Raw genomic sequence first — 25973 nt, 5'->3', positions numbered from 1 at the left:
CGCTGCTGGACATATGTTATGCTTTTATATTTAACTTGAATATTGATTTTTACAGTTATTATTTTTTATCTTTATAATAAATTGTTATCTATGTGTGCAAATATACATGTGACATGTTAATCCATTTTCTTATATACATGAAATAATTATTTAATCACCTCAGTCCGCTCTCTCTTAAATTATAAATATTTTGTTTTCCTTGTTGAATTTGATCATTCTTGTGGGAACAACCCGACATTAAATTAAAACTGTGGCTAATCCATAATTATATTAATTATTTTGTACTTTAAATTATACATTTATTCTTATATTTATCTGCGCCTGATATACCTTGTGTATATATATATTTTTGTAGATCCTAACTGCCTTGTTAAAGGCTGGATTTGAAAATGCCAGTTATGAGCTGATTAGCTGGTTGTTTATCACTCAAAAAAAATATATAGTAATGAAGATAATTATGTGTCATCACTTACTTGACATGTGCAGTTAGACCACAGAGCTTTCAGTCTACAGCCCAGACCAATGACCGATATGCAGATACCCCAGGTCATCAGGAGCAGGGTCATAATTACCAAGCCATGCAACAGGCTCTGTAGGGAGAAGAGGGCAGAATAGAATGAGGGAGGGGCTTGTGATCATGTGACAGAGTCGCTCCACTAATCACAGCCTGTCAGTCAGCCACACCCCCTACATTAAAGTGCTACACCCCATTAGGACATTCCTTATCTGCACACCATCATATTTACATACGCACTTGAGATTGTAGCATGAGATACACATTGGACGCGCACATACGCACTATGGTTCACACCTGACGCCGACGAAGTCCCATCTTACAATCCGCCAGACTCGTCTCTAGGTAATCATTTCTGTAATAGTCTCTGGGAGGTCTTGTCGCTCTGTTTCCATAGATGACGTAGCTTTGCCTCCCATAGCGAAGAGCTTCACAGGTTGTAGCCATATCATCATACCAAAGTTTGCCATTATCATAAGCAGCATTGACCATGCCAACAATGGAAACACCAAGGCTGGCCAAGTGACTGATGAAAGCAAGTCCCTCCTGTGGGGAGTTAAGAAATATTAAGAAGAGTCAGGTGTCATTGTGTGGGAACGTCACATGACTCTGCAACGCCTGGACACAGAGGGGGGAATTCAATTGTTGAGAACTGTCTGGCTGATGGCTTGAATAAATTGAGGCATGTTGGTAGCGATGATTTTCCCAGGCGGCTGCTGCTGCTATCTAAGAACCGCCAAATATGCATACTGAGGAGGCACAGGAATCACCAACGGCTTGGAGGGAGATACTGCCTGCAGGCCACAGTGATTGGGGCACACTGGAAGGAGGAGCCGAGCCATGGGTGCAGGGGGGTTGGGAAGTCTCAATGAGATTGGTGGCTGCCACCCAGTGGTCATCTCAGACCATGTTATGGAAAGCAGTGGAAAACGCAGGATTTTTAGAGGGGGGTTTCCAAATATAATCCAAAATCTCCCACTCTGCAGCGCATTGGAGTAGGGATGGCCATCGTTGCCATTGCCATCGATGGTTGCCATCGATGGCAATTCGGCAACTGGCCATCGATGGTGCTAAACTATGCAATGGATGACCATCAATATTTTTACATATCAATGGTCATCCATTTTGTTTGATTGATTAGCCTGTGGGCCAATCAAAACACAGGGGCGGGGCTTTGTGGGTGTCGGGGGGCAGAGCTATGCTCCGTGTCCCGGCACTTTGAAGAAGAAAAAAAGCAAAACATTGTTTTGCTGTTCCATCGATGGAGGGAAACCATCTGGTTCTCCCCCATCGATGGCAAATGTATTCGACATCGGCCATGAACCATCGATGATTTGGAATCATCGATGGTCGATGGCCATCCCTACATTGGAGTAAGTACGGGAGTCTAGGGGAGCGGTAACAGCCCCAAAAATTGGTCTTTTTATACATTGGATACTGTATGGAATACAGCATTAATATTTAACGGTACAGATGGTCTATAGTATGTAGGCTGTTTTAAACATTTAAATAATATAATGGTCAGGAAATGTTTCAAGATCATAATATATATATATAAACAAACATAATAGAACCAGTACTGCACTTTCTAAGCTCACAATCTCCCACTTCATGGTAAGGCTCCTGTCTCTTCCTCTTGCCAGCTACTCTCTGGTCCGATTTCGATGTTTGACGGCAGTAAATGTGTTATAAGAAGCTGGTACACTGGGCATGTGCAGCAGCTCTGCTCTGTCCCTTACACTGCATGGTGTGGTGGCAGCTCTTTTGATCATATTATATACCAGTGCTATTGCTGTCATAACAATGACATTTGCCAAGAGGAGGGGGGTTTATGGGCAATCAGCAACCCCCCCCCTTTATTTGCCTATGTAAACCCCAAACCTACTGCATCTGATAAGACCACACTTCCAGACATCCCAAAAACTTCAATTTTTCCATCAACTTTTACAACTTCAGTTCTATAATCCCACTTCGCTTTATTGAGTTTGGCTGAAGCAAGCCAAGTTATTTAACATTACATTACGGGTTACAAAAAAATATGACCCATTCTATAAATTGCTCACCCATTGGACATGACAGGCTTAAGGTCCACACCCATGGGCCGATTTTGGCCTGTTTTTCTAAGCTATCTGTCTAGAACGCTTAAAAAATAAGCACGGATCGCTCCGTGTGTACAGCCCATGATGGCGGTGGTTTAGCACACATCGCTAAGGATAACTCGCCCCATGTATCATCGCTAAGGATAACTCATCCCCATGCCTTAATAAAAATAAAAAAAACACTTACCCAGCATGCCTTTGGATATCTGTAAGATACGACACTCAGCGCACCAGAGACAATTAGCTGTAAGACAACAGACAATAGTTACAAACAAATAATGGGATTTTCCCAGTATAGAAACCTCCATTTCTGGGGCTTGTTTAATGTGTACATTTTGTTTTGTCAGAGCTTATGGGACAAGGAGAGGTTGAGTACATGGGAAACCACTTGTGATTGGCTGGCAGTGAGGGTCTATTATTGTGTTGTCCTGCAAAGAACCGTTTTGTTTGCACTCTCCCAGTTTACACTGCATATAGTACTGCAGCTCTGTATATGAACAGTGGGATGGTATCGGGATCCCGGAGCTGGGTGCGGGACGGCTCTCCGACAATCATTACTCGGACGTCGGAATCCGGACTGCTCCCTCGTGGGGGTCCACGACCCCCATAGAGGGAGAATAAAATAGGTGGCGAGCGCAGTGAGCCCGCAAGGGGCTTCATTGCGCTCCCCCCGCTGTGCAGTCGGGATTCCGACGTCGGAGTAATGACTGTCGGAATCCCGACTGTCGGTGTGTCATACCACACCCCGGAGCTTGGGAACATATGAAAATACGATAAATACTCCAAAAACTGGGTTTAGCACATCTTGGCCACAGACCCAAAAAAGGGTTTACCTATATTTAGTATTACAAGAAGGAGAAACCTTCCTTTACAGACAGCACTCACCGGAAATCCCACCCAGAACTGGGTTTCGCTATAGAAGATTTTCAGTTCCGGCTGTGCAACAGAGAACATAACAGCCAGCATGACGCAGACACAGCCCAAGCTGATTGCGGTCACCTACAGCAAGAGACAAACAATTCTGTTTAATAATTCAGACAAGTTAAATCGTTAATCAATGTTTTGGAGCGTCTTCAAATTGCTGCGGGGTTCGCCCTGCAGCTGATTGATTGCACCACATAGGGAAAGAGTATTCAATGGATTTACGGGGAGATCTGGTGGAATCTGGGAGGGTTGCCCACCTTTCTGGGGGGCCGGGAGGGGGACCGGATTTTCGAGAGCCTCTTTGCCTGATCTAGACTGACTTTTATTCCGGACGGTATCCACTGAATATTGGGCGGGCGATGATGTCCCGCCAGGCAGTGGTGTAACTATAAAATGCGCCCCCCCACTGGAAATTACTGAAATGCCCCCCCCCCCCAACCCTGTCTTACCCCATGGTGGCCGGGACCTGCAGATCTACAGATGTAGCGCCACTTATCCAGCATCCCACACGCACGTCCCAGTTACCTGTCGGCAGGGGGGGGGGAGGGGGGGGGGGGCGGGAAACCTGCACATCTCCGCTTCAGGCAGGATTAGGGGGGAGCAAGGAGGTGGGGTAATGCGGCGTGGACCGGCGGCAAGGCGGCAGGGAACCGGGGGGAGACCCGTTGTAAGGGGACGCACGCGCGTCTTGTGTGCATGCGTCCCCTTCTGGCTGCTGGCGGGACTGGCACGTGGCGAATCCACCGCCAGCCCCTGCAAAGAAGGCCGCTTCATCTGCACTTGTCTGCGGTCCCAGTGCTCTTCCTGGCTGGCTCCTGCTAATGAAAATGCCTAACAGCAGACTATTTTTGAGGATGCTAGAGGAGGCCGCCGTCTCCTCTAGCATCCACAAAAAGTGTCTGTTGTAAGGGGGTGGACATTTTGTGTGGGCTATTTTTCATTAGCAGGAATCAGGAGGAGTGCCGGTGCCGAAGACAAGTAGATCTGCGTGTCCCGGCGGTGGCAGAAAAAAAAGGGGTAAGGCAGGCTGCCTAAAATACTGGTTGACAAAATCCTCACAACCAAATGCACAACAAAATACAGACAATCGAAACACAACAGGTACAAAACACAGTTGAACCATAATGCCAACAGCCAAAATATTGAGACAAATAATACAGAATATAGTTTTTCATAAAAACAACTGGTACTTGTTTCCTATCTGGGCGCCCGCTAAGTTAATTGCGCACCATGCTATTCTCCGTAGAGAAATCTGATCGCATCGCATCGTACACATACACGATATTGAACGATGCGATGCGATCCGATTCGATTTCCCATAGGAAACAATGTTAAATGGATCAATTTACCCAAATCAGCATAGGGAAGAATGGTAAATGGGCCAGAAACCCCAAAAAAACCCACAGAGCAGTGGAATGTCCCCCCAAAAGTAGTTGACGCCACCCCGCCATCAACGTGAACCCGAAGCGTGGCGAGTGCAGCGAGCCTGCGAGGGGTGGCGGTACGCGTCCTCCGACCTTTTCATGCCCTACTATCCACTAGGGCGTGGAGTGAGAATAGAATAGTGTGGCGAGCGCAGCGAGCCACCGAGCCCGAAGCGTGGCGAGCGCAGCGAGCCCCGCGAGGGGACGCGGATACCTTCACAGGTAAACGCGTCCCTTCGCGGGCTTCCCAGGTGTCCGCGTCGCCATGGACACCTGGGAAGCCCGCGAGGGGACGCGTATAACTGTGAAGGTATCCGCGTCCCCTCGCGGGGCTCGCTGCGCTCGCCACGCTTCGGGCTCGGTGGCTCGCTGCGCTCGCCACACTATTCTATTCTCACTCCACGCCCTAGTGGATAGTAGGGCATGAAAAGGTCGGAGGACGCGTACCGCCGCCCCTCGCGGGCTCGCTGCGCTCGCCACGCTTCGGGCTCGGTGGCTCGCTGCGCTCGCCACACTATTCTATTCTCACTCCACGCCCTAGTGGATAGTAGGGCATGAAAAGGTCGGAGGACGCGTACCGCCGCCCCTCGCGGGCTCGCTGCGCTCACCACGCTTCGGGTTTACGTTGATGGCGGGGTGGCGTCAACTACTTTTGGGGGGACATTTCAATGTTCAGGGGTGTTTTTGGCCCATTTACTATTGTTCCTATTATAATTTGGCTAAATTGAGCCATTTCACATTGTTTCCTATGGGAAATCGAATCGGATCGCATCGCATCGTTCAATATCGTGTATGTGTACGATGCGATGCGATCCGATTTCAGTACGGTGCCGTACGTAGAAAACCTGGGCGCCCAGATAGGAAACAAGTACCAAACAACTTGCCTTCATTTTTCCATCCCAGTGGGCATAGAGGGAGAATATAATAGTGTGACGAGTGCAGCACACTAATACGGTGTTCATGTCGATATTACAACTGTGTCAGCATTTTAGCATGTTTAACATTATGATCATATTGGTATATTGTGTGTCGACAATTCAAATGTTAGTATTTTGTACCTGTTGGGATATTGACCATCGATATTTACACCCTGTTGGTATAACAGTGTTGGCTAAGTGACTGTCGGTATTTTGATTTGTGTCATATAAATCATGTCTTTTGGATGCTGTGTCGACACTATGAAATTGAAGCCATAAAAAGTGGGTAAATCAGGGTTGCCTACTTTTAAAGTCTCCTCTCTGGGAGAAGGCCGGAGAGGAGACTGTCAGCAGCACTTCGGGGGCGGGGTCTGATGTAGCCCCAGTACTGCAAATCTCGCGATTTGCGGGTCTTTGAGGAGGGGGTGGGGCTAAATACAGAAATTTGCATCTTTAGCCCCTCCCCTGAAAAGCCACGAATCGCGGGACATTGACGCTGCCGCAGGTACAGATGCTGGGGGGGGGGGGGGGGGGGGGGGGGGGCACTTGTATCCAGGAGGGTTGCCCACCCTTCTGAGGGGCTGGGAGGTGGACCTGATTTTTGGGAGCCTCCCGGCCATTCCAGGTGTAAATGGGATTCAGTAACAACACCATAGCTTCAGAGCAGACATTCCCATAATTCCAGCCTGTATCAACATATGCTACAGAGTTCATGAGAAACATGATACATTGGCTTTATGGTAGTAAACTTTTAAAGCTCAGCAAGACAGTTTAAGGATGTCCTGGTGCTCAAAGTCCAACTTACAATAAAAATCGTCATGGCAACTAAAGTAATGGTTGATTCAGCTTTGTTAGCAAAGAAAAAAGCGCAAAAATGGGCAAAACCTAGCTGCGCCCATACATGTAGTGTTTGCACCGTACAATGCAATGTGCGCTTCGGCAGGCATGTCATCGCACAGTACAAAAAGTGTAAGCTGCGCATACTTTTTGTACTGCCTTCTGATCGCATCGCATTGCACGCAAAACCCATGCGATGCGATCTGGCCCATAACACATACGACACTCGCACCGTGTATGGGCACCTTTAGGGTGAGGTGTGCTGAGATTGAAATCTTAATTGTAGAGTCAAAATAAAGCTGTCTAACATCTACATGCAAAAGCAGCCAGTATTTACCTTCACAGAAACAATATGCGCATTTACAGATCAGATCCTGTGATGTCACTCACAGATCCCTACCTTAGCTGCAGCATAACTGACATAATGCGGTCTGTGGTGGGGGAAGCAGGGGTGGTGACAGGGTGTGTTTTAAAAAGTGCAGACTTTCTGGACCCGGCTGACTGACTGACAGCCGGGCAGAATAAGCTTTGGTTTACGCAGACTGACCGAAGGCTGATCCCATCATGAGCAGCCCTAATTTCATCCTATATGACATTTTAATTACACGTAACAAAATAAGAAAAGGGTTTTCTAATTTAAGAGGTCTTACCCCAAGCCACAGAGAGGACACCTGACCATGATCAGTACTTCTGGTCGGCTTGGTCTCCGTTACTGTAGGAAATTGCGCCGTGGTCCGGAGCGTCCGGATGGCGTCCAGCAGACAGTCCAGGACAGATCGCTGATTGATGCTGATGTTGATGACGGTTCCATCCGGAGTCTCGCAGGAGAATTTCCCATTTCCAGTGTTTATGGCGCTGACTGGGATCATTTTGTGCAACTAGAGATAAAGAACAATCAGATTTCAGTTATATATTAATAATGAATCTGTACAATATCTGGAATGTAATACCCACGCACTAATGCTCTCATACACAAACAAGCAGACCCTGAATCGCTTCTGTCGCATCCGGCTCCTGATAATGCATTGGGGAGACGTATCCAAGCTTACAGAGAGATAAAGTGGAGAGAGACAAAGAAGCAACCAATTAGCTCCTAACTGTCATTTTCAAACACAGACTCTTCCTTTTTCTCTTTCCTTGAAAAAGCCGCTGAGACCGTTATCGGAGGCGGGGAAACGCGTTGGGTCATTAAATAACCTTTTTTGCACCACAGGGGATACCACGCAGCTGTACATCCAGACCACCAGCCCAAAGGAGACTCCAGACAAAGTTGGACTAATAAGGTGATTCGGCACCATCCACTGGGAGCCCGGAGGAAGTACAGGTGGCAGCTGTAAGGTACCCCAATATAATATTGTCTGGCCAGACATAAAACCTGGACAGTTACATTCACTAACCCAAAACAAAGACTGTTACGTAACCAACAATCTAACTACAACTAATTTACTAATATGACCGCAACAAGCTAAAAGGGAAGCAAATCTATTTTGGTTTTAATCCATTAACCCGACACGACCGGTTGTGTAGTAATAACTTTTTACTTAATTTTCCCTTATATACTTTTTTATGTAATAGTAAGTATATTAATTTTTTCCTAAAATTGTGTTATATTATTCTATGTTTTATATGTGTTTTTTATCAGTACATAAATAAATTGCATGTACTATTTCCCCCTTTATGGCGCAGTTCTATTCTGTTTCTTTCTGGCAGTTAGGAGATGACTGGTTCGTACTTTGGGGGTGATTCAGGTCCGCTCATTGCAGGCCGAATTCTGTGCATGCCCGTCTATGCGCATGTATTCTTCACAGTAGACCTGCAATGTGAAGAATCGGACGTCGAAGGAGCAGGAGAGGATCTGGTCAGTAGATCAGGCAGGGTCACTGAGACCACCCACGGTCATCAGCATCCACCGCCTTACTTGGGATCCGCCACTGGAGCCTCACGGGTGTTGACACATTACTGCATCATTGCCCGGCTGACAAAAGTCCTAGTTTAACACCTTTTACTGTAATGTATTTACAAAGAGAGGCAAGATGTATAATAATAAATGGCACAGTAATTAATAACCACAGACACACGTTTGGCCTGGACATCTCAGTGCGTAGTAAAACAGGATGCTATTACACACTACATAGATATTATTACATAGGGGGGGGGTAAGTTTACTATGATGGGAGTTCTATTGAATATATGATGTTGCCCGTAGCAACCAGTCAGGTTCCACATCTTATTTATGAAGAACTTTCTAGAAGAAAATAGATAGAATCTGATTGGTTTGCTCTGGGCAACATCCTATCTTCAATAGAACTATCTTAGTAATCTGACCCCTGTGTGCTATAAAGAAACATAATTTTATATATGTAGGGTCCACTGGAGCATTCTGAAGAGTTTGAAGTTGAACTATGCTGTGATCACCTGAATGCTTCAATGCTCTAACAATACTTGCCTATGCTGTGTGCCTGGTATGCTGCGACCTGCTTCAAAAATAAAGACCAAGACTTCATCTACTTCAGTGTATTTGATCCCTTGTCACATTTGGCGCCCAACATGGGGCACATCTCAGCTGGAAACTACATACAGCAGAGAACCTTGGGTAAAACTTGTGGTGTGAGAGGCAGGCAGCCTTAAAGGGCCACCACATCATTAACATTCTGGAGTTTTGTGTTAAAAGTGGCTAGTAAAGCAGGCATGGGTGATGGCACCAGCATGGGATATTTATAATAGCATCAATTATTTAGCCATCCTCTTCTTTAGACATAAGCTATCCTATTAGCCCCAATGCGGACATTTCCCTCATCAAGCAGCCAGAGGAGATGCCTTTTTGCGGTATCCCAGGGTCCCATGAGTTATTGAACCAATAGTATTAGGTAACCGCACATTTATGCAGCATCTTCACACTTGACGATAATTTTGAGCATCCGCACCAGCAGCAGCAGCAGGGAAGCTGATGTGTTCGGTTTGTGCTAATTAGCAGCACCTGTGCTCCCATGATATAAGTGTTTCCAGCGTAGAGGGTTATTGCTCCTGATGGTGGAATAGCTGCCCAAGTGACAGTCCAGTGTGTGGGCTATGGTAGGGGCCACTGGAGCTTTCTGAAGTGTTTGTACTATGCTGTGACACCTGTATGCTGCAATGCTGTGACCTTTATTGCTGTGTTGATTACCTGGTATGCTGTTCACCTGCTACAAAAATAAAGACCAAGACTTCCTCTGATATATATATATATACATACACACACACATATATATACTGTATACATACTGTAACATCACCTTGTGTGGGAATAGGAATAACATACAGTATACTCACTATCAGTGCAGCAGACACAGTCACAGCTCCCGGGCGTCTCCCTGCCAGACGAGCAATAACTGTACATACAGTACAATAGTCCCAAGTACCTGAGCTTTGTATTGTAAGGATACGGCCCGTAACAGAGGAGGCGCTGCTGCTGTGGAAGAGGCCGGCACTTATTGTATATGGTGGAAGGATATGGGAGGAATCAGAGGACTATTTGTTTTCTAAGCTTCAGTTTACTTTCTATAGTTCCTATACAGTAGAACAGAGTAGCTTAGTAGTAGAGGTGAGCTGGCTCGGTTATGGGAGTACCCAAAGCATCTATAATTAGATGGCACAGAGGTGTATTTTACACACCTCTGTGTGTAAAATAATAAATATACATAAAAAAACGTATAGACTAGGCGGTGCCCTACTGCGTTAATAAGTAAAAGCACTGTGAACCCACAGTGGAAGGTGCCATTTGTGAAAAAACACAAGAGGTTGTTTTTATTGTTGTAGTACACCTAGTATATTCATTAAATCCCAGTACGTGCCGTGCCCCATTGCATTTATAAATATAAGCACTCAGAGTCAACAGGTTTTACAATCAGTCGATAGAAAAGCAAGTGCTAAAAAAACCTACTTAGGCTGAAAAAGAAACTGTGTTCACCAATCCCTGAGAAGAGTCTAGGGGTGTGAATCTGAAATTTCTTACACTGTACTAGATAACCTTTACCTCCCTCCACCATTTCTGCACCATCTGCAGATGTAGGGATGAACCATACACAGAAAGATTGTGATGATGACATCATAGAAATTGAGGACCCTAGTGCGGAAGTACAACAGGATGATGGGATATTTATTTTTATCTGACGATAATGAGGTGGATGAGGATGTTGAAGATGTTTGTGTAAGTCAGCCACCAGTAGCGCCAGTTCTTGCCCGTGATAAAAAGAAAGCTAGTGCCTGACAATGTTTGTGAAGGCATCTGCTCCATTTTTTGAGGCCAAAGTTAGTAGATGTGGGGACGTTAAAGATCTAGGCACCTCCATGTTGTACGTCATTTGTGGCAAGTTCATGAAATTTATCGGACATACAAAATTATAGCAATTTGTAAAACAATATCAAGCAGTCCAGTATTAGCTATCAGCAGTTTGGACCAGTCCATACAATCTCCACTGCCAACACCCTCATCATCAACCTCCTCATTAGTGATTAGATATAGTCCTTCCCGAAAAATTGTTTGTGGACGCCTAAAAATAAAACAATCACTTCAGCCACAAAAGTGTCAGTCCCTTTTGCTGAAGTGCTTGGTTTGTTAAGCTGTACATGTCATTATTATGTGGGAATTTGTCAATTATTTGTCGCAATGTTTCATAGATGTGCCATAAACTGTATAAACTGCCTGAGAATGAGGCACTAAGTGGATACGCAATTTAGGCTTTTACAAACCAAAATACATACATGTTGTTGTGATCATAAAAAACAATGTTTTTTCTGTCTCGTTTTTTCTCATGCATCAGACCTGAAATGGCTCAGGCATCTCCATTCTATTGGCCACTCTGTTCAGCGATAGAATTACTCAGAAGGTCAATCCACCGATATACGCTTGATGGTTGCATATACAACATGTACACAAGCTGTGGTGTGGACCTGAGATGCCTCCAGTGGGTGAGATTATTTAAGATCTAAACACAGCTGGTATAATACAAGGTGTGTAGCAGTAGCGTAAATAATTGCCCATCGCCCCCAAACACCCCCATACATTTATTATGTTTTTTTTTTACCTAAATGCTCATTACCAGGGGTTTCATGCTCATTGACATAAGGTACATGCTGTTGCCAGGTGTTTCATATTCAGTGCCAGAGGTTACATGCTTATTTTAAGGGATTTCTTATTCATTGGCAGTGTTTTTTTTTTTTGTTTTTGCTTGTTACCAGTGGGTTACATACTTGTCAGGAAGTTACATGCTCATTGCCAGGGGTTTACATACTCATTGCCAGGGCCCTATTGGGTAACCCCCCTATTGTCTTATATTCTTAGACTCGGGTTGCGGTATTTTCCCTGGGGACTAAATGACTTATATGGGAAAAAACCACACACAAGACATTTTTGCTTTATCTTTCAAGTTGTATTTTATTTTAATTTATTTTTATTGTAATTACAGCTGGAATACTCAACAAATAATTTCTCAATGTACTGTGTGCAAGATATATTTATCTCTGTGGTTGCTGTTTTTCCACTGAACATCTCTATTGTGGTGCACAGACGAATGCATTTGTTTATTTGCAATGCAGGGGTTGGACTATAATGACTATGCTTCCGGTGGGGGCCGGTGATGGTCGCATTCACGTGAGCTCCGATACTCCATCCTCGGAGCTTCCATCCTCTGCCCCAGAGGTGTGTTTTGCCGTGTGAGGATGGGAGGAGGACAGAGGATGGTATGGAGGAAGGAGGGGGGAGACGGAGAGTGCCGAGTGCGGAGGATGTACCTCCCAATACAACATAGTAAAATCACATCAAAATACACATTTCTGAAATTAGTGTTCTTGTGTTTGAGGATGTTCCCAATGATTAGGCTCAGTCTATTTCAGGGTAAATAGTCCTTTTATTGGTGAAGAAAAAACCCGACGCCTTTCGTCTCTAAGACTTCATCAGGGGTAAGAACCAATAGGCGAATTAATTTTGTATAGTTGGTCCTATTGGAAATTTCTGCTGATCACAGCTGATTCAAAAAAATATATATCACCAAGTAATTTTCGATAGATCTCGATTAAATGGATTTATTCTGTACTAAGTTGAAAGTTTAGTATGGGTCCTTGCTGGGAACAATATCAGGACGCTCTCTCTGTAGTAACCTCCTCGCTCTGCATTCCCATTCTGAATGCAGAGCGAGGAGGTTACTACAGAGAGAGCGTCCTGATATTGTTCCCAGCAAGGACCCATACTAAACTTTCAACTTAGTACAGAATAAATCCATTTAATCGAGATCTATCGAAAATTACTTGGTGATATATATTTTTTTGAATCAGCTGTGATCAGCAGAAATTTCCAATAGGACCAGCAACACAAAATGAATTCGCCTATTGGTTCTTACCCCTGATGAAGTCTTAGAGACGAAACGCGTCAGTTTTTCTTCACCAATAAAAGGACAATTTACCCTGAAATGGACTGAGCCTAATCATTGGGAACATCCTCAAACACAAGAACACTAATTTCAGAAATGTGTATTTTGATGTGAATTTACTATGTTGTATTGGGAGGTACAATATATATATATATATATATATATATATATATATATATATATATATATATATATATTGTTTGTTTTGGAAAAGAGGCGCCACCTGTGCTAGATAAATAGAAGACTCACAATAATGTTCCCTTATATTATGAAGGTGTCAGCCTATCTTTCAATAAAAGTAATGGTATGTTACTTATAAGGTTATGGAAAGAAATGAAAAAAGATAATGGCGACCAATTACTGTGAATTTAAAAGATATGAAAAAATATATAAATATATAAAAAGTATTTATTGGGATGACAATATAAGGGTAGGACAGTAAAAGATAAGACAACTATGCATACATGAGCATATCAATTTATATAAAAGGACAATGCTGTGGGTATTATATAGAAAAAATAGGACGATAAAAAAATGGGAAATTAGGATAAAACGACACTTGAATCTAAAAAATGGAGGAACTAGAGATAAAAAGGTTCAAATATAAAAAGATATATGTATATATAAAAGTTAAGATATAAGAATCCTTAACTTATGAGGTAGTAGGAGGTAGGTGTCCCAACGCGTTTCGTCGATGTGACTTCTTCAAGGGCTCTTGAAGAAGTCACATCGACGAAACGCGTTGGGACACCTACCTCCTACTACCTCATAAGTTAAGGATTCTTATATCTTAACTTTTATATATACATATATCTTTTTATATTTGAACCTTTTTATCTCTAGTTCCTCCATTTGTTAGATTCAAGTGTCGTTTTATCCTAATTTCCCATTTTTTTATCGTCCTATTTTTTCTATATAATACCCACAGCATTGTCCTTTTATATAGATTGATATGCTCATGTATGCATAGTTGTCTTATCTTTTACTGTCCTACCCTTATATTGTCATCCCAATAAATACTTTTTATATATTTATATATTTTTTCATATCTTTTAAATTCACAATAATTGGTCGCCATTATCTTTTTTAATTTCTTTCCATATATATATATATAGTATTCCAAGCGGGCTTGTTGACAAACAGGCTCAATGGCGGCACCACGGATTTGAGTAATCAAAAGTTTTTATTAACGTTTCGGAGTACGTTAGTCTCTGTCGTCAGAACAGCAAACAGCAATTTGTTTGTTCTGACGACGGAGACTGACGTTCTCCGAAACGTTAATAAAAACTTTTGATTACTCAAATCTGTGGTGCCGCCATTGAGCCTGTTTGTCAACAAGCCCGCTTGGAATACTACATTACCCTATGTGGCAGGAGCACACGGTGAATTATTTGTGTATGTGGAGTGCCGGACCTATCTGCAGACTATATATATATATATATATATATATATATATATATATATATATATATATATCTGTACTGTTACTTGGCTACCTATCTGGCTGGTGCAATCACCATGTGGCGCCACTGAATGGCTGCCTGGGTGCTGCACAGCTCGGTAATTATATGTTCCCCATGTCCGTGTCCCTCATTAGAGTACATCTAGTATATATACAGTATATATATATCAGTACTGTTACTGGCTACCTAGCTGGCTGTGCAATCACCATGTGGCGCCGCTGAATGGCTGTTTGGGTGCTGCACAGCTCGGTAAATATGTTCCCCACGTCCGAGTCCCTTATTAGAATGCGTCTAGTGCATACAGCATCTGTACGTGTGATGTATAACTGTACTGCCATTGTTGCTTAATCCTTGTACTGATAACCCTTTGTATTACAGTATGCACATTGTTATTCTTAATGTCTGTAAAGCGCCTTGAGTCCTGTTGGAGAAAGTGCGCTATATAAATAAAACTTACTTACTTACTTGCTAAGCTTCAGCTTTTTAGAACCGTAGATTTTGGCGGTTCTGTCTTCAGGGTTTAAAGCGGCAACAGTAGTAAATGCAAAGATACTAGAGTCTAGATACTGTACCTCCCTCTAAGAATTCTAAATTGAACACTAGACCCACCAATGAGTTTCACGACAAATTGAATGCAACATGCTATGGTACACCAAAATTATATAGTCTTATATTTCATAGGATGGGATGTTATCCCTTAACCCAGGGGTTCCCAAACTTTTTTAGTTAAAGGCACCCTTTGGGTCTCTAAGATTCTTTGAAGGCAACCTCAAGCAAAAATAATAACCAAAGTCTCCCTTTTTTTAAGTAGTTGGGTAAAAATAATGAGATTCGTTTTTGGATTAGGGAAAAAAATACTTATTTTTTTTGCAAAAAGGATGGTGGAAGGGTTACAAAAACTACCACTCCAAATACTGCCAAACATCTCCGGCCATGACTTACTGGCAGTATTTGGAGTGGCAGTTGGTGTAACTCTTCTATCTGAATTTTGGACTGCGCTACAGCCACCCCTCTGGAGCCACCACTGAGGAGGAGTGGAGAAAGAGATAGATGTAGAACAATGAGAGAGAGAGATAATTGGAGAATGGGGGGCGAGAGAGATGTAGAGTAGAAAGAGAGAGATGCAGAACAGAGAGAAAGAAATGGAGAGCGGAGGGAGAGAGAGAGAGAGAGAGAGAGAGAGAGAGAGAGAGAAAGAAAAGGAGAGAAAAAGAAAAGGAGCAGAGAGCAGAGGGAGAGAGATTTGGAAAGCAGAGAGAGATGGAGAATAGAGAGAGAGTGTGGAGAGAGAGACACACACACAGAGACAGGCATCATTGTGTGTATATATCTCTACCCCCTCCCAGTACAGATATGACTGTGTTCCTTTTAATCCCCCCGCCTCCCCCCATGGCATGACTCCAGGGTTTAGGGGGGATGTCACAACTTCACTCTAGGGGGGTGCAGCTGCTGCGAAAGACCTGGGGTATCACTTTATTATGGGGGGGGACTAGCAGGGGCCAAGGCTAGGCCAGCGTGGGTCTAGGGAGGCCGCTGGAGCCTCCTAGGGCAGAAGCCCCCTCACCTTGAGGTCTGTCACATCACGGAGGCCGCCACCAGAAGATGAGTTACCGGGAATGTGGGCATCTGGTTTCTGGGCAATGGTCTGGGGGCGCTGGGAGCACGGAGCTCCTGCGACCACCAGGAAACCAGAGATGACGTCCTGCTGGGGCCTCTACTGGGCCGCATCCTGCTCAGAGACCAACTGTCGGGATTCCAGGAGCAAGGGCGTCGGGTACCTGACAACTGCTGAGCCTCCTAAGCCGTTGCACCAGCGTGACCTCATCCAGGTGGCGCCGGGAGCTTAGAGGTCTGGTGAAAAAGATGCCAGAGATAACGTGAGGAGAAAGGTATGTGGCTGTCAGTCTGCATGATAAAGCCACCAGCCGCAGCACCCCTGTGACAGCGCCGCGGCACCCCAGGGAGCCGCGGCGCACAGTTTGGGAACCGCTGGTCTACATTGAATGTTGAACGTTGTTAAAGTTCTTATTTTAAAGTGGCTCCCCATTGGATCTGCTACTAGCGCTAGGGCTGTTGAGCCTGACTAGACGTTGAACCTGAAAGGGTTAAATACTGAACATGAACCACGGTGTCTCGGTATTTAATTTTAACATGACATATACCCTAATAATGGCAAAGCTGAGGTCACGGTGATGATAATTATGGCAGTTTATGTGAGTTGATCGTTCTCTCTCTAGATAGTGATTATGTCTCCAGTATGATCCGCGGAAAGCAGAGGATCTTCCTTCTCTTCGTGAGGCGCCTGTAATGCAAAGCAAACATATGTGATGTCATCTTACAAATAACAAGCCTGCAGTAGATTGCTGTAGCAGCGTTCTATCTAACCGCAGTGGGTTCATGTATTTGCCGATAGATGGTGTGGTGTTTTCCCACTGGCGCATGTGTAGTGAACGGCATTGCCTCCGTTTCTTTATTCCCGAAAACTTGTTTTGCGCGGTCAGATGCATGATGGATTCCTCCAGCAACTCCAATTACAGAGAACAAATCGCAGAACAAATTTGCCATAAATGTGTCTACTGTAACACCTCAAACATGGCTGGTAACCCTAGGAAGCCATCGTATACATACAAGAAAAGGAATTATCAGGAACATAGGGGCCCATCCGATCATACCAGAATCAGGCACCTAATTCCCTGTTTGTGAGGTCTACTGGAATTACAAAAAGGGGCGTAACTAGATAAACGTTATACACATAAAACACTGGTCTTTTCCCTAGGGGGGGGCGGGTTTGTTTATGCCGCTGGGCGGGAACGTTAGCTACACAGGGGATGAGTGACAGATCTGGCTAAATATATAAGAGATAGCGCAGCCTGTCATATTTCAAATCAAGCCTGTAACTATTTGGCTATTCGATTTCGGCTAAACGGTAGTGCTCATCGGCATCGAATCGGGATTGAAACCTTTAAAACCATGGTCGGTCTCCATACGATGTCTATGCAATAGCGATTCGATTATGACTATATAGTAAAAATCAAAGGGCTAATCGCACGTGTGTGCACACAACATTACAACTTCTGGGAGAGGGTGTGGCTAAAATGACATCATTCTAAAGGAATCTCATCACACTGGCTCCTCCCACTCCACATTGACCTGCAAAATGCCACGAGGGGACAGGGCTTGGTTTGTTTCTCTATTCTGAGGAGGTTTCTGGGTACTCAGAAGCTCTCCCTGGGTGCTCTAGTGAACATAGCCCGAACATCCTATTGGCAGAGTGTCTATATATACGTGCTGTGTGGTTGTTAGACGACACACTTAGAAGATATAACCAGCTTGAGGTTTATTCAAGTGACAAGCTTGTAGAATATAACAGTACTTCAGTAGTTAACTTCAGGTGTAATACAACTGATGCATGGAATCACAGTCTCAGGTGTTACTTAACTGTAGCGTTCAGCTTGTGCAGGGTTAATGGCAATTGACTGGTTTACGCTGCGGTATCTCTCCCAGCGAGGCTGCTGCCACAGATGATGAATCTCCCTGTATAAAGGTCACGCTTGTAACGGGAGTACAGCGGGGCTTGCTCTTACGCGCTCCGGTGCACGTGGAGCTGCAAACAGGCATGGAGGATGTCACACACGCGCTGAGGCACACTATCACGCTATCACTTCCCTACAAGAAAGGAAACGCTGCCAGCAGGGTCAGGGGTCTCTGCCCTGCTATTCGCTATGTGAGCTGTCACTCAGGGTGACGTCTAGCTACAGTGGCTGCAAGGGGACAAGGCAGTCTGTAGGCTGCACACTAAACAGTGTATGGAGACAGACGCAGGGCGCTGCTTTCTAACACATCCTGCAAACATCAGCCGACCTGAGGTATAGCCATTTCCTTAATCAAGCTTTAAGCTGTATGGTCACATTTTCTCTATTAAGACAATGGGGGGGCAGACCGTTCTCATTCGCTGGGCGGGGTTTGGTGGACTCGCAAGGCTGCGAATACGCAGCCTTGCGAATCAACCAGAATAAGCCCCAATGTATGCTATTCTGACAGCTTATGCTAATGTATATATATTATGGTATTAAATAAATATGTGGATAAAACATATTGGGGGACATTTACCAAAATGGATTCGTAGAAAAAAGGTGTATTCGTAGGGAGAAATACACCTTTTTTTTACGAATTTGTATTTTCGGGATTTACAATCCCAAAAATACAACAATTCGTAGTCCTAAAGATGGAACATTCGTATTTGTAGTTACAAATACGAATGTCTACACCATCGATAGGATACGACAGAAATCACCATTCAAAAGAATGGTGGTTTCTGATTTACTAAGCAGCCGTACTGACAATACGGCTGCTTAGTGGTGTGAAACACCCACGCAAATACGACAGGAAAATAGAACACCATTTTCCTGTTCTATTTGCGTTTTAGCCTGCACGGATCAGTCAGATCCGTGCAGGCTTCAGTGTAAAAAAAATAGAAAAATAAATAAATAAAAAAAAAAAACGGCGTGGGGTCCCCCCCACAGCCATAACCAGCACCAGGCTGAAGGAGCCGGGGCCGGTAATTAAAAATCAGGGAGCCCGACAAATAGGGGTTCCCCGATTTTTAACAACCAGCCCCAGGCTCCAGGTCCGGGGCTGGTTCCCAAAATACGGGGGACAAAATGAGTAGGGGTCCCCCGTATTTTAAGAACCAGCCCCAGGCACAACCAGCCGGCAGGGTAATGTCACAGCCGGGGGACACTTATAATATAAGGTCCCGCGGCCAAAACATTCTCCCTACCGACCAGTCAGCCTGGCCAGGGGCCCTGGGGGAGTGGGGACCCCCCCAATAAAGGGGTCCCCCCCCTCCAGGACTTACCTGACCAGGCTGAAGCCTGGTGCTGTCCTCGATGCCCCTGGGCGGTGGGCATCGAGCTGATAAATGTTGTAAAAAATAGATAAACCATTGTTTTTTACTGTGGCACTACAAGTGCCAGCAAGCCTCCCCAGCAAGCTGGGACTTGGAGAACCACAAGTCCCAGCCTGCTGGGCATTAAAGGGCCCGCTGGCACTTGTAGTTCTACAGTTAAAAAAATAGTGCACAAAACACACTGACACACTTTTAAAATAAAACTTTATTACACACAAAGCCCACACACACTAATACTTACCTATCTTCTCTCCGTAGGTAGCCCTGATGTCCTGTGTCGGCGTCTTCTGGTCCTGTGTCGTCTTCTTCCTCCATGTCGACGTCGCTGTCGGCGATGGTGTCCCCGTCCGGATCCGAAGAAATCCATTTGGGAAGCTGTGGAAGGAAACCATACTCACCTGTCCCAGCGCGACGTAGTCCAGGTAAGGGTCTTTGCAAAAAAATAAACCGAAAACCCCGAAACCAAACCGGACACGACGGAGACGCACGGTGTGTTTGTTTACATCGTGCGGCTCCGCCTCCCGAATGCCGCTATTGGCCGCTAGGCCGCAAGGCGGCCAATAGCGGCATTCGGGAGGCGGAGCCGCACGATGTAAACACACCGTGCGTCTCCGTCGTGTCCGGTTTGGTTTCGGGGTTTTCGGTTTATTTTTTTGCAAAGACCCTTACCTGGACTACGTCGCGCTGGGACAGGTGAGTATGGTTTCCTTCCACAGCTTCCCAAATGGATTTCTTCGGATCCGGACGGGGACACCATCGCCGACAGCGACGTCGACATGGAGGAAGAAGACGACACAGGACCAGAAGACGCCGACACAGGACATCAGGGCTACCTACGGAGAGAAGATAGGTAAGTATTAGTGTGTGTGGGCTTTGTGTGTAATAAAGTTTTATTTTAAAAGTGTGTCAGTGTGTTTTGTGCACTATTTTTTTAACTGTAGAACTACAAGTGCCAGCGGGCCCTTTAATGCCCAGCAGGCTGGGACTTGTGGTTCTCCAAGTCCCAGCTTGCTGGGGAGGCTTGCTGGCACTTGTAGTGCCACAGTAAAAAACAATGGTTTATCTATTTTTTACAACATTTATCAGCTCGATGCCCACCGCCCAGGGGCATCGAGGACAGCACCAGGCTTCAGCCTGGTCAGGTAAGTCCTGGAGGGGGGGGACCCCTTTATTGGGGGGGTCCCCACTCCCCCAGGGCCCCTGGCCAGGCTGACTGGTCGGTAGGGAGAATGTTTTGGCCGCGGGACCTTATATTATAAGTGTCCCCCGGCTGTGACATTACCCTGCCGGCTGGTTGTGCCTGGGGCTGGTTCTTAAAATACGGGGGACCCCTACTCATTTTGTCCCCCGTATTTTGGGAACCAGCCCCGGACCTGGAGCCTGGGGCTGGTTGTTAAAAATCGGGGAACCCCTATTTGTCGGGTTCCCTGATTTTCAATTACCGGCCCCGGCTCCGTCAGCCTGGTGCTGGTTACAGCTGTGGGGGGGACCCCACGCCGTTTTTTTTTTTTATTTATTTATTTTTCTATTTTTTTTACACCTTGCAGCCTGCACGGATCTGACTTGATCCGTGCAGACTGCTAGAAATAATTCGTATTAGCGGCCGTATATACGGCCGCTAATACGAATCATTACACCATCGGAGGGTTACAAAGCAGTCGTATCTGACTGCTTTGTAAATCCCCCTCCGGAACACGACTTTGCATACGACTTAAACAGTCGTATGCAGTCGTAGGGAAACAACCAATACGAAAAACTAGGTTTTTCATATTGGTAAATTTCCCCCAAAATGTGCTATTCTAGGTGCCAATGCACAAAGGCGCGGTATAGTATAATACTGATGGGTAGTGATGCGATGTACGATCCCTTACCTGACATGTGCGGCCAGAACACAGAGCTATCAGTCTGCAGCCCAGACCAATGACAGATATGGAGAGACCAGAGACCATCAAGACCTGCGTCATAATTAGTAAGCCATGCAACAGACTCTGTAGGGAGGAGAGGACAGAACATAATACGAGAGGGGTGCTTGTGATTATGTGACAGAGTTGTACCGCTAATCACAGCCAGTAAGTCACTGTCCCCCCTACTTAAGGATGGTACACCCCGATAGGACAACTGCAGTATCTTTTGAGTGCATCTACAGAACCCTGGATTTAGAACCCTATGGCCCAGTCTCACCAAGGGTGGGATGTACTAAGGAAAAAATGCGGCAAAACCCCTGTTTTCAGGGGTTTTACTGCATTTTTAAAATATACTTAGACCTGGCCACCGCATTTTCGCCACCCAGAGTATTGCCACCTTTGGGTGGCGATACCCTATAGAAGCCTATGGGCTTCTTAACACCAGCCGCCACCCCCCAGAAGAGGAAGAGCCCAGGGATGCGAAGGTGACCCCCCCCCCACATACCACATCACAGGTATCGAGGGGGGGCCTCCGTCACAACATTACGATGATGTTAGTACAGTACATATTCGATAACATCGCTGCGGTGGCACAGCGAGGAGCAGCGATGTATTTTAATACATCCTGCCCCAAGTGTTTTTGTAGAAGAACACTGTATAGGTAGGAAGATGTTTGCTCATATTAGGCCCCTCCCATAATGGTCAGATGCTGGACATCAATGGAGGTAAACCATCTGGTTCTCCACCATCGATAGCAAAACTATTCTGCATTGACCATAAACCATCGATAATTTAGAATCATGGATGGTCAATGGCCATCCCTACCCCAGCTGCAGAAGATATTTACAGCCACACTGGAGATTGCAGCTTAAGGAACACATGGGGCCCACCCAAATACCGCAGAGTACACACCTGGAACTCCAGAAATCCTGTCCTGCATCTCTGAAAATCCCAGGATAAGTTCTCATATTCTCTGGGAGACCTTGTCACTACGTAGCCGGAGTTGCCATAGATTGTCCCCTTGTGAAGATTGTCACAGACAATAGTGTCGTAGTACATATATCTCCGATCACCAACAGCAATGACCAGGCCTGCAATGGAAACGGCAAGGCTGGCCAAGAGGCCGAGGGAGGCCATTACCTTCTGTGGGAGAATACAAATGAGACAGGAGAATTAGGAACAGTTTGGCGTCAGTGTATGGAAACGAAGATTATGTCCACCAGTGACCACCGCACCCAGTAGCAGGAGATCAAATCTCCCCGGTGCTTACATAGATGCTCTCATACATTACATGACTTAATGAGAATCATAGCACCCGGCATCTTCCGAAACCCATGAAGTTCCTTTTCCCTGCCTGGGGTGCTGCTCTCTGCTGTGATACTTCTAGCACAGTGTGGTCTGTATTTAAGCATTGATATGCAGACCAGACTGTGCTAGAAGCACCACAGCAGAAAGCGACACCTCAGACAGGGAAGAGGAACTGCACGGGTTTTGGAAGATGCAAGGTACTGGAATGAGAACTAATTCACGTATACATAGATATACATAAGGGAATGAAGTCTAGGTCTGGCATTTTTCTAGCACAGATGTTGATTGGTCGGTAGGGGCAACCCCTATGCTTTATCTCTCGCCAAGTTTTGACAAATCCCCCCCCAAAAAAGTTAAGCGAACAAAAAGTTGTTGATTCTGTGCCATTGATGGAGGGAAACTATCTGGTTCTCTCCCATTGATGGCAAAACCATTCAAATTTGGTCATAAACCATCAATGATTCTGAATCATCGATGGTCATCCCTAGATAGAATTGCTGAGAGCTGGGTGTCCCTCTGAGCTTGGTGACTTCTGGAAGTTTATCGAAGCATTTACCATCAACTGACCGGCTGGAACAACCAAAGCTATTTAACATCTACACTTATTTACAGCATTCTTACCTACCCTCCCGGGAATGGCCGGGAGGGTCCCGACAGTCGGGTCCGCCTCGTGGCCCACCAGAAAGTTGGGCAAGCCTCCGCATTTAACGGTGCCCCAGGATCAGCCCCAGCACCCTCTCTCTCTGCCAATCAAAACCGACATTGGTGGCTCTTTGGGGAGGGGGTGGGGCTAAAATTAAGCAAATCATGTAATTTAGTACCACCCCTCCCCGAAGAGCCATGAACCATGGCATTTACATCAATGGGGCGTGGCTCAATGACAACAAGCCCCACCCTCCGAATAAGCTGCAGATAGTCTCCTCTCTGGGCTTCTCCCAGAGAGGATACTCTTAAGGCAGACAAGTATGACAAAACAAGACACTAAGCTTCAAAAGTACTAAAATGGAGAGTGAGAAACAACCAACCAATGAGCTCCTGCCTGACATTTTTCAAACACAGTCTGTGACATGGCAGGCAGGAGCTGATTGGCTGGCTGTTTATCACTCTCCATTTTATCACTTTTGAAGCTTAGTACATCTGGCCCTTAAGGTGAGTACACACGGGTGCAATTTCAGCACATATCCCTGGGAATATGGTCGCTAAGCGACCATATTGCCAGTGATTTGTGTGTGCTGTCGGCGATGAATCGCCGGGTGCGCGCTCCCGTGTGCAGCCCCTGATGGTCGCTGGTCGCAGGAGCTTGCTCCTGCGATCAGCTATTTCCCTGCCTCTTCCCCCGGCAGAGTCTCCTGATTATCAGCGACCATCTCTGGTCGCTGATGAACAGGAGAGACACTCAGCAATATATTGCTGAGCAATATATCTCCCCCGTGTGTACGGGGCATTAGAAAGATAAAAATAACAATCCAGATATAACACTCACCCTGGATGTCTTCGGATTGCTGTAAGACACAACATTCAGCGCACCCGAGACAATTAACTATAAAGCAATACACAATATTTTAGAGACAAATAATATAATTTTCCCGGTACAGCGCTCTTCATTTCTAAGACACTGCACTGGTCAGTGGAAAAAACATTTCAACGAGAAAAAAGTTCCGTAACATTAGAACATTGGCATAATATATTCTGCGCCATGTTTATTGTGTACATTTTGCTTTTATCTCAATACTCACCGGAAATCCTACCCAGAAGTGTGCACCGGTATAAAAGATGAAGAGGTTAGGCTGTACAACACAGAGTATTACAGCCAGCATGACACAGACACAGCCCAAACTGATCAGCGTAGCCTACAGACAGAGACAAACAATTCTGTTTAGTGTTTCTGACATGTTATATCGTACAGATGGAGCAGCCGTCATCTTGCCTGCCTAGGGCGTTTGTCCCGCCAATTCGTCACAGCATTCCTAGTCGCTCTGCAGCGCAGTGAGTCGCACGGTATGTCATATGGCATATCAGGGTTGCCGACTTTGTTATTCTCCTCTCCGGGAGAAGCCCGGAGAGGAGAGTTTCAGCAGCCGTTCAGGGGGCGGGGCTTAAGCGTGACATCCCTAAGCCCCGCCCCCATGATGCGAAACCAGTAATTTTACGGATCTCTGTGGAGGGGGCGGGGCTAAAATGACGCGATTGTGTCGTTTTAGCTCCGCCCCCTCCTCCGAGACCCGAGGATTGCGGCATTTTAATGCCGCGATCCGGGGGACAGCGGGGGTGCCCCCTTAATCCGGGAGGGTTGCCCACCCTTCCGGGAGCCGGGAGGGGGGACCCGATTTTCGGGAGACTCCCGGAAATTCCGGGAGGGTCGGCAACCCTGTGGCATATGGTGTTACCGAATGAGTGCAATACCAGCGATCATCCACCAGATGCCGCATTTTAAAATCACCACTGCACAAGCGTCAGCTGTCTTATGCAATGCTATAGTGAAAGAATCCACGTGCATAAAGTGTCCATGGAAATGCACTATAATGCAAGAAATACTTTACCGTACAGTATGTTAAATAGACATTATTCCAGGGTTGCCGACCCTCCCGGAATTTGCGGGAGTCTCCCGAAAATCGGGTCCCGCCCCCTCCCGGCCCCCAGAAGGGTGGGAAACCCTCCCGGAATCAGGGGGACCCCCACTGAGCGAACCCCCCCCCCCCCACCACCCCCGATCGCGGCATTTAAATGCCGCAATCCGCGGGTCTCAGAGGAGGGGGCGGAGCTAAAATGGCACAATCGTGTCATTTTAGCCCTGCCCCCTCCATGGAGATCAGTTTGCCGTAATGGGGGCGGGGCTTAATGATGTCACTGTTAAGCCCCGCCCCCAAACTCGTATGAAATATTCCTCTCCGGGCTTCTCACGGAGAGGATTTTTTGCAACTTGGCAACCCTGCATTATTCTCAGAAAATACTAATGCATAGACGTGCATCTCATTACCCAATTTAGAGCCATGGGGATAAGTGAGCGAGTATACAGTACAGTGTGGTTGAAGTACATACTGTAGCAGGCCAGACTCGGGTTAACAAAATGGCTACCAGCCAGGGCTACAGTAACTCGGGTTAACAAAATGGCTACCAGCCAGGGCTTCATGGGAGCCCACAAATATATAGCTAATGACTGCAAAGTTTACATTTGTGTAAGGGCACTGCTTACGTACGTGCGTCTCATTGCGCTACACTGGTTAAACACAAATTTCCGCTACAGTATGAACAGTACGAGCAGGCCAGGCT

The 25973-nt window shown here is 45.8% G+C and overlaps 1 protein-coding gene across 1 annotated transcript in view; it reads right to left on the bottom strand.

Annotated features, from left to right (window-relative positions):
- Positions 1-16726: 16726 nt before the first annotated feature.
- LOC146009583 (uncharacterized) overlaps positions 16727-25973 on the bottom strand; it is a 68039-nt gene continuing 58792 nt past the window's right edge. Inside the window, exons 3-7 of the mRNA XM_083150029.1 lie at positions 24440-24553; positions 24187-24243; positions 22308-22538; positions 21363-21479; positions 16727-16884 (exon numbers count right to left, since the gene is read on the bottom strand). Of these exons, the coding sequence (XP_083006155.1) occupies positions 16816-16884; positions 21363-21479; positions 22308-22538; positions 24187-24243; positions 24440-24553 (588 nt within the window). The 3' untranslated portion in view covers positions 16727-16815. The remainder of the gene's footprint in view (positions 16885-21362; positions 21480-22307; positions 22539-24186; positions 24244-24439; positions 24554-25973) is intronic.

The sequence above is a fragment of the Crinia signifera genome, chromosome 6, assembly GCF_055691185.1.
Source record: "Crinia signifera chromosome 6, ASM5569118v1, whole genome shotgun sequence".
Taxonomy (NCBI): Eukaryota; Metazoa; Chordata; class Amphibia; order Anura; family Myobatrachidae; genus Crinia; species Crinia signifera.
This window is presented reverse-complemented; position numbering and strand designations above follow the sequence as displayed.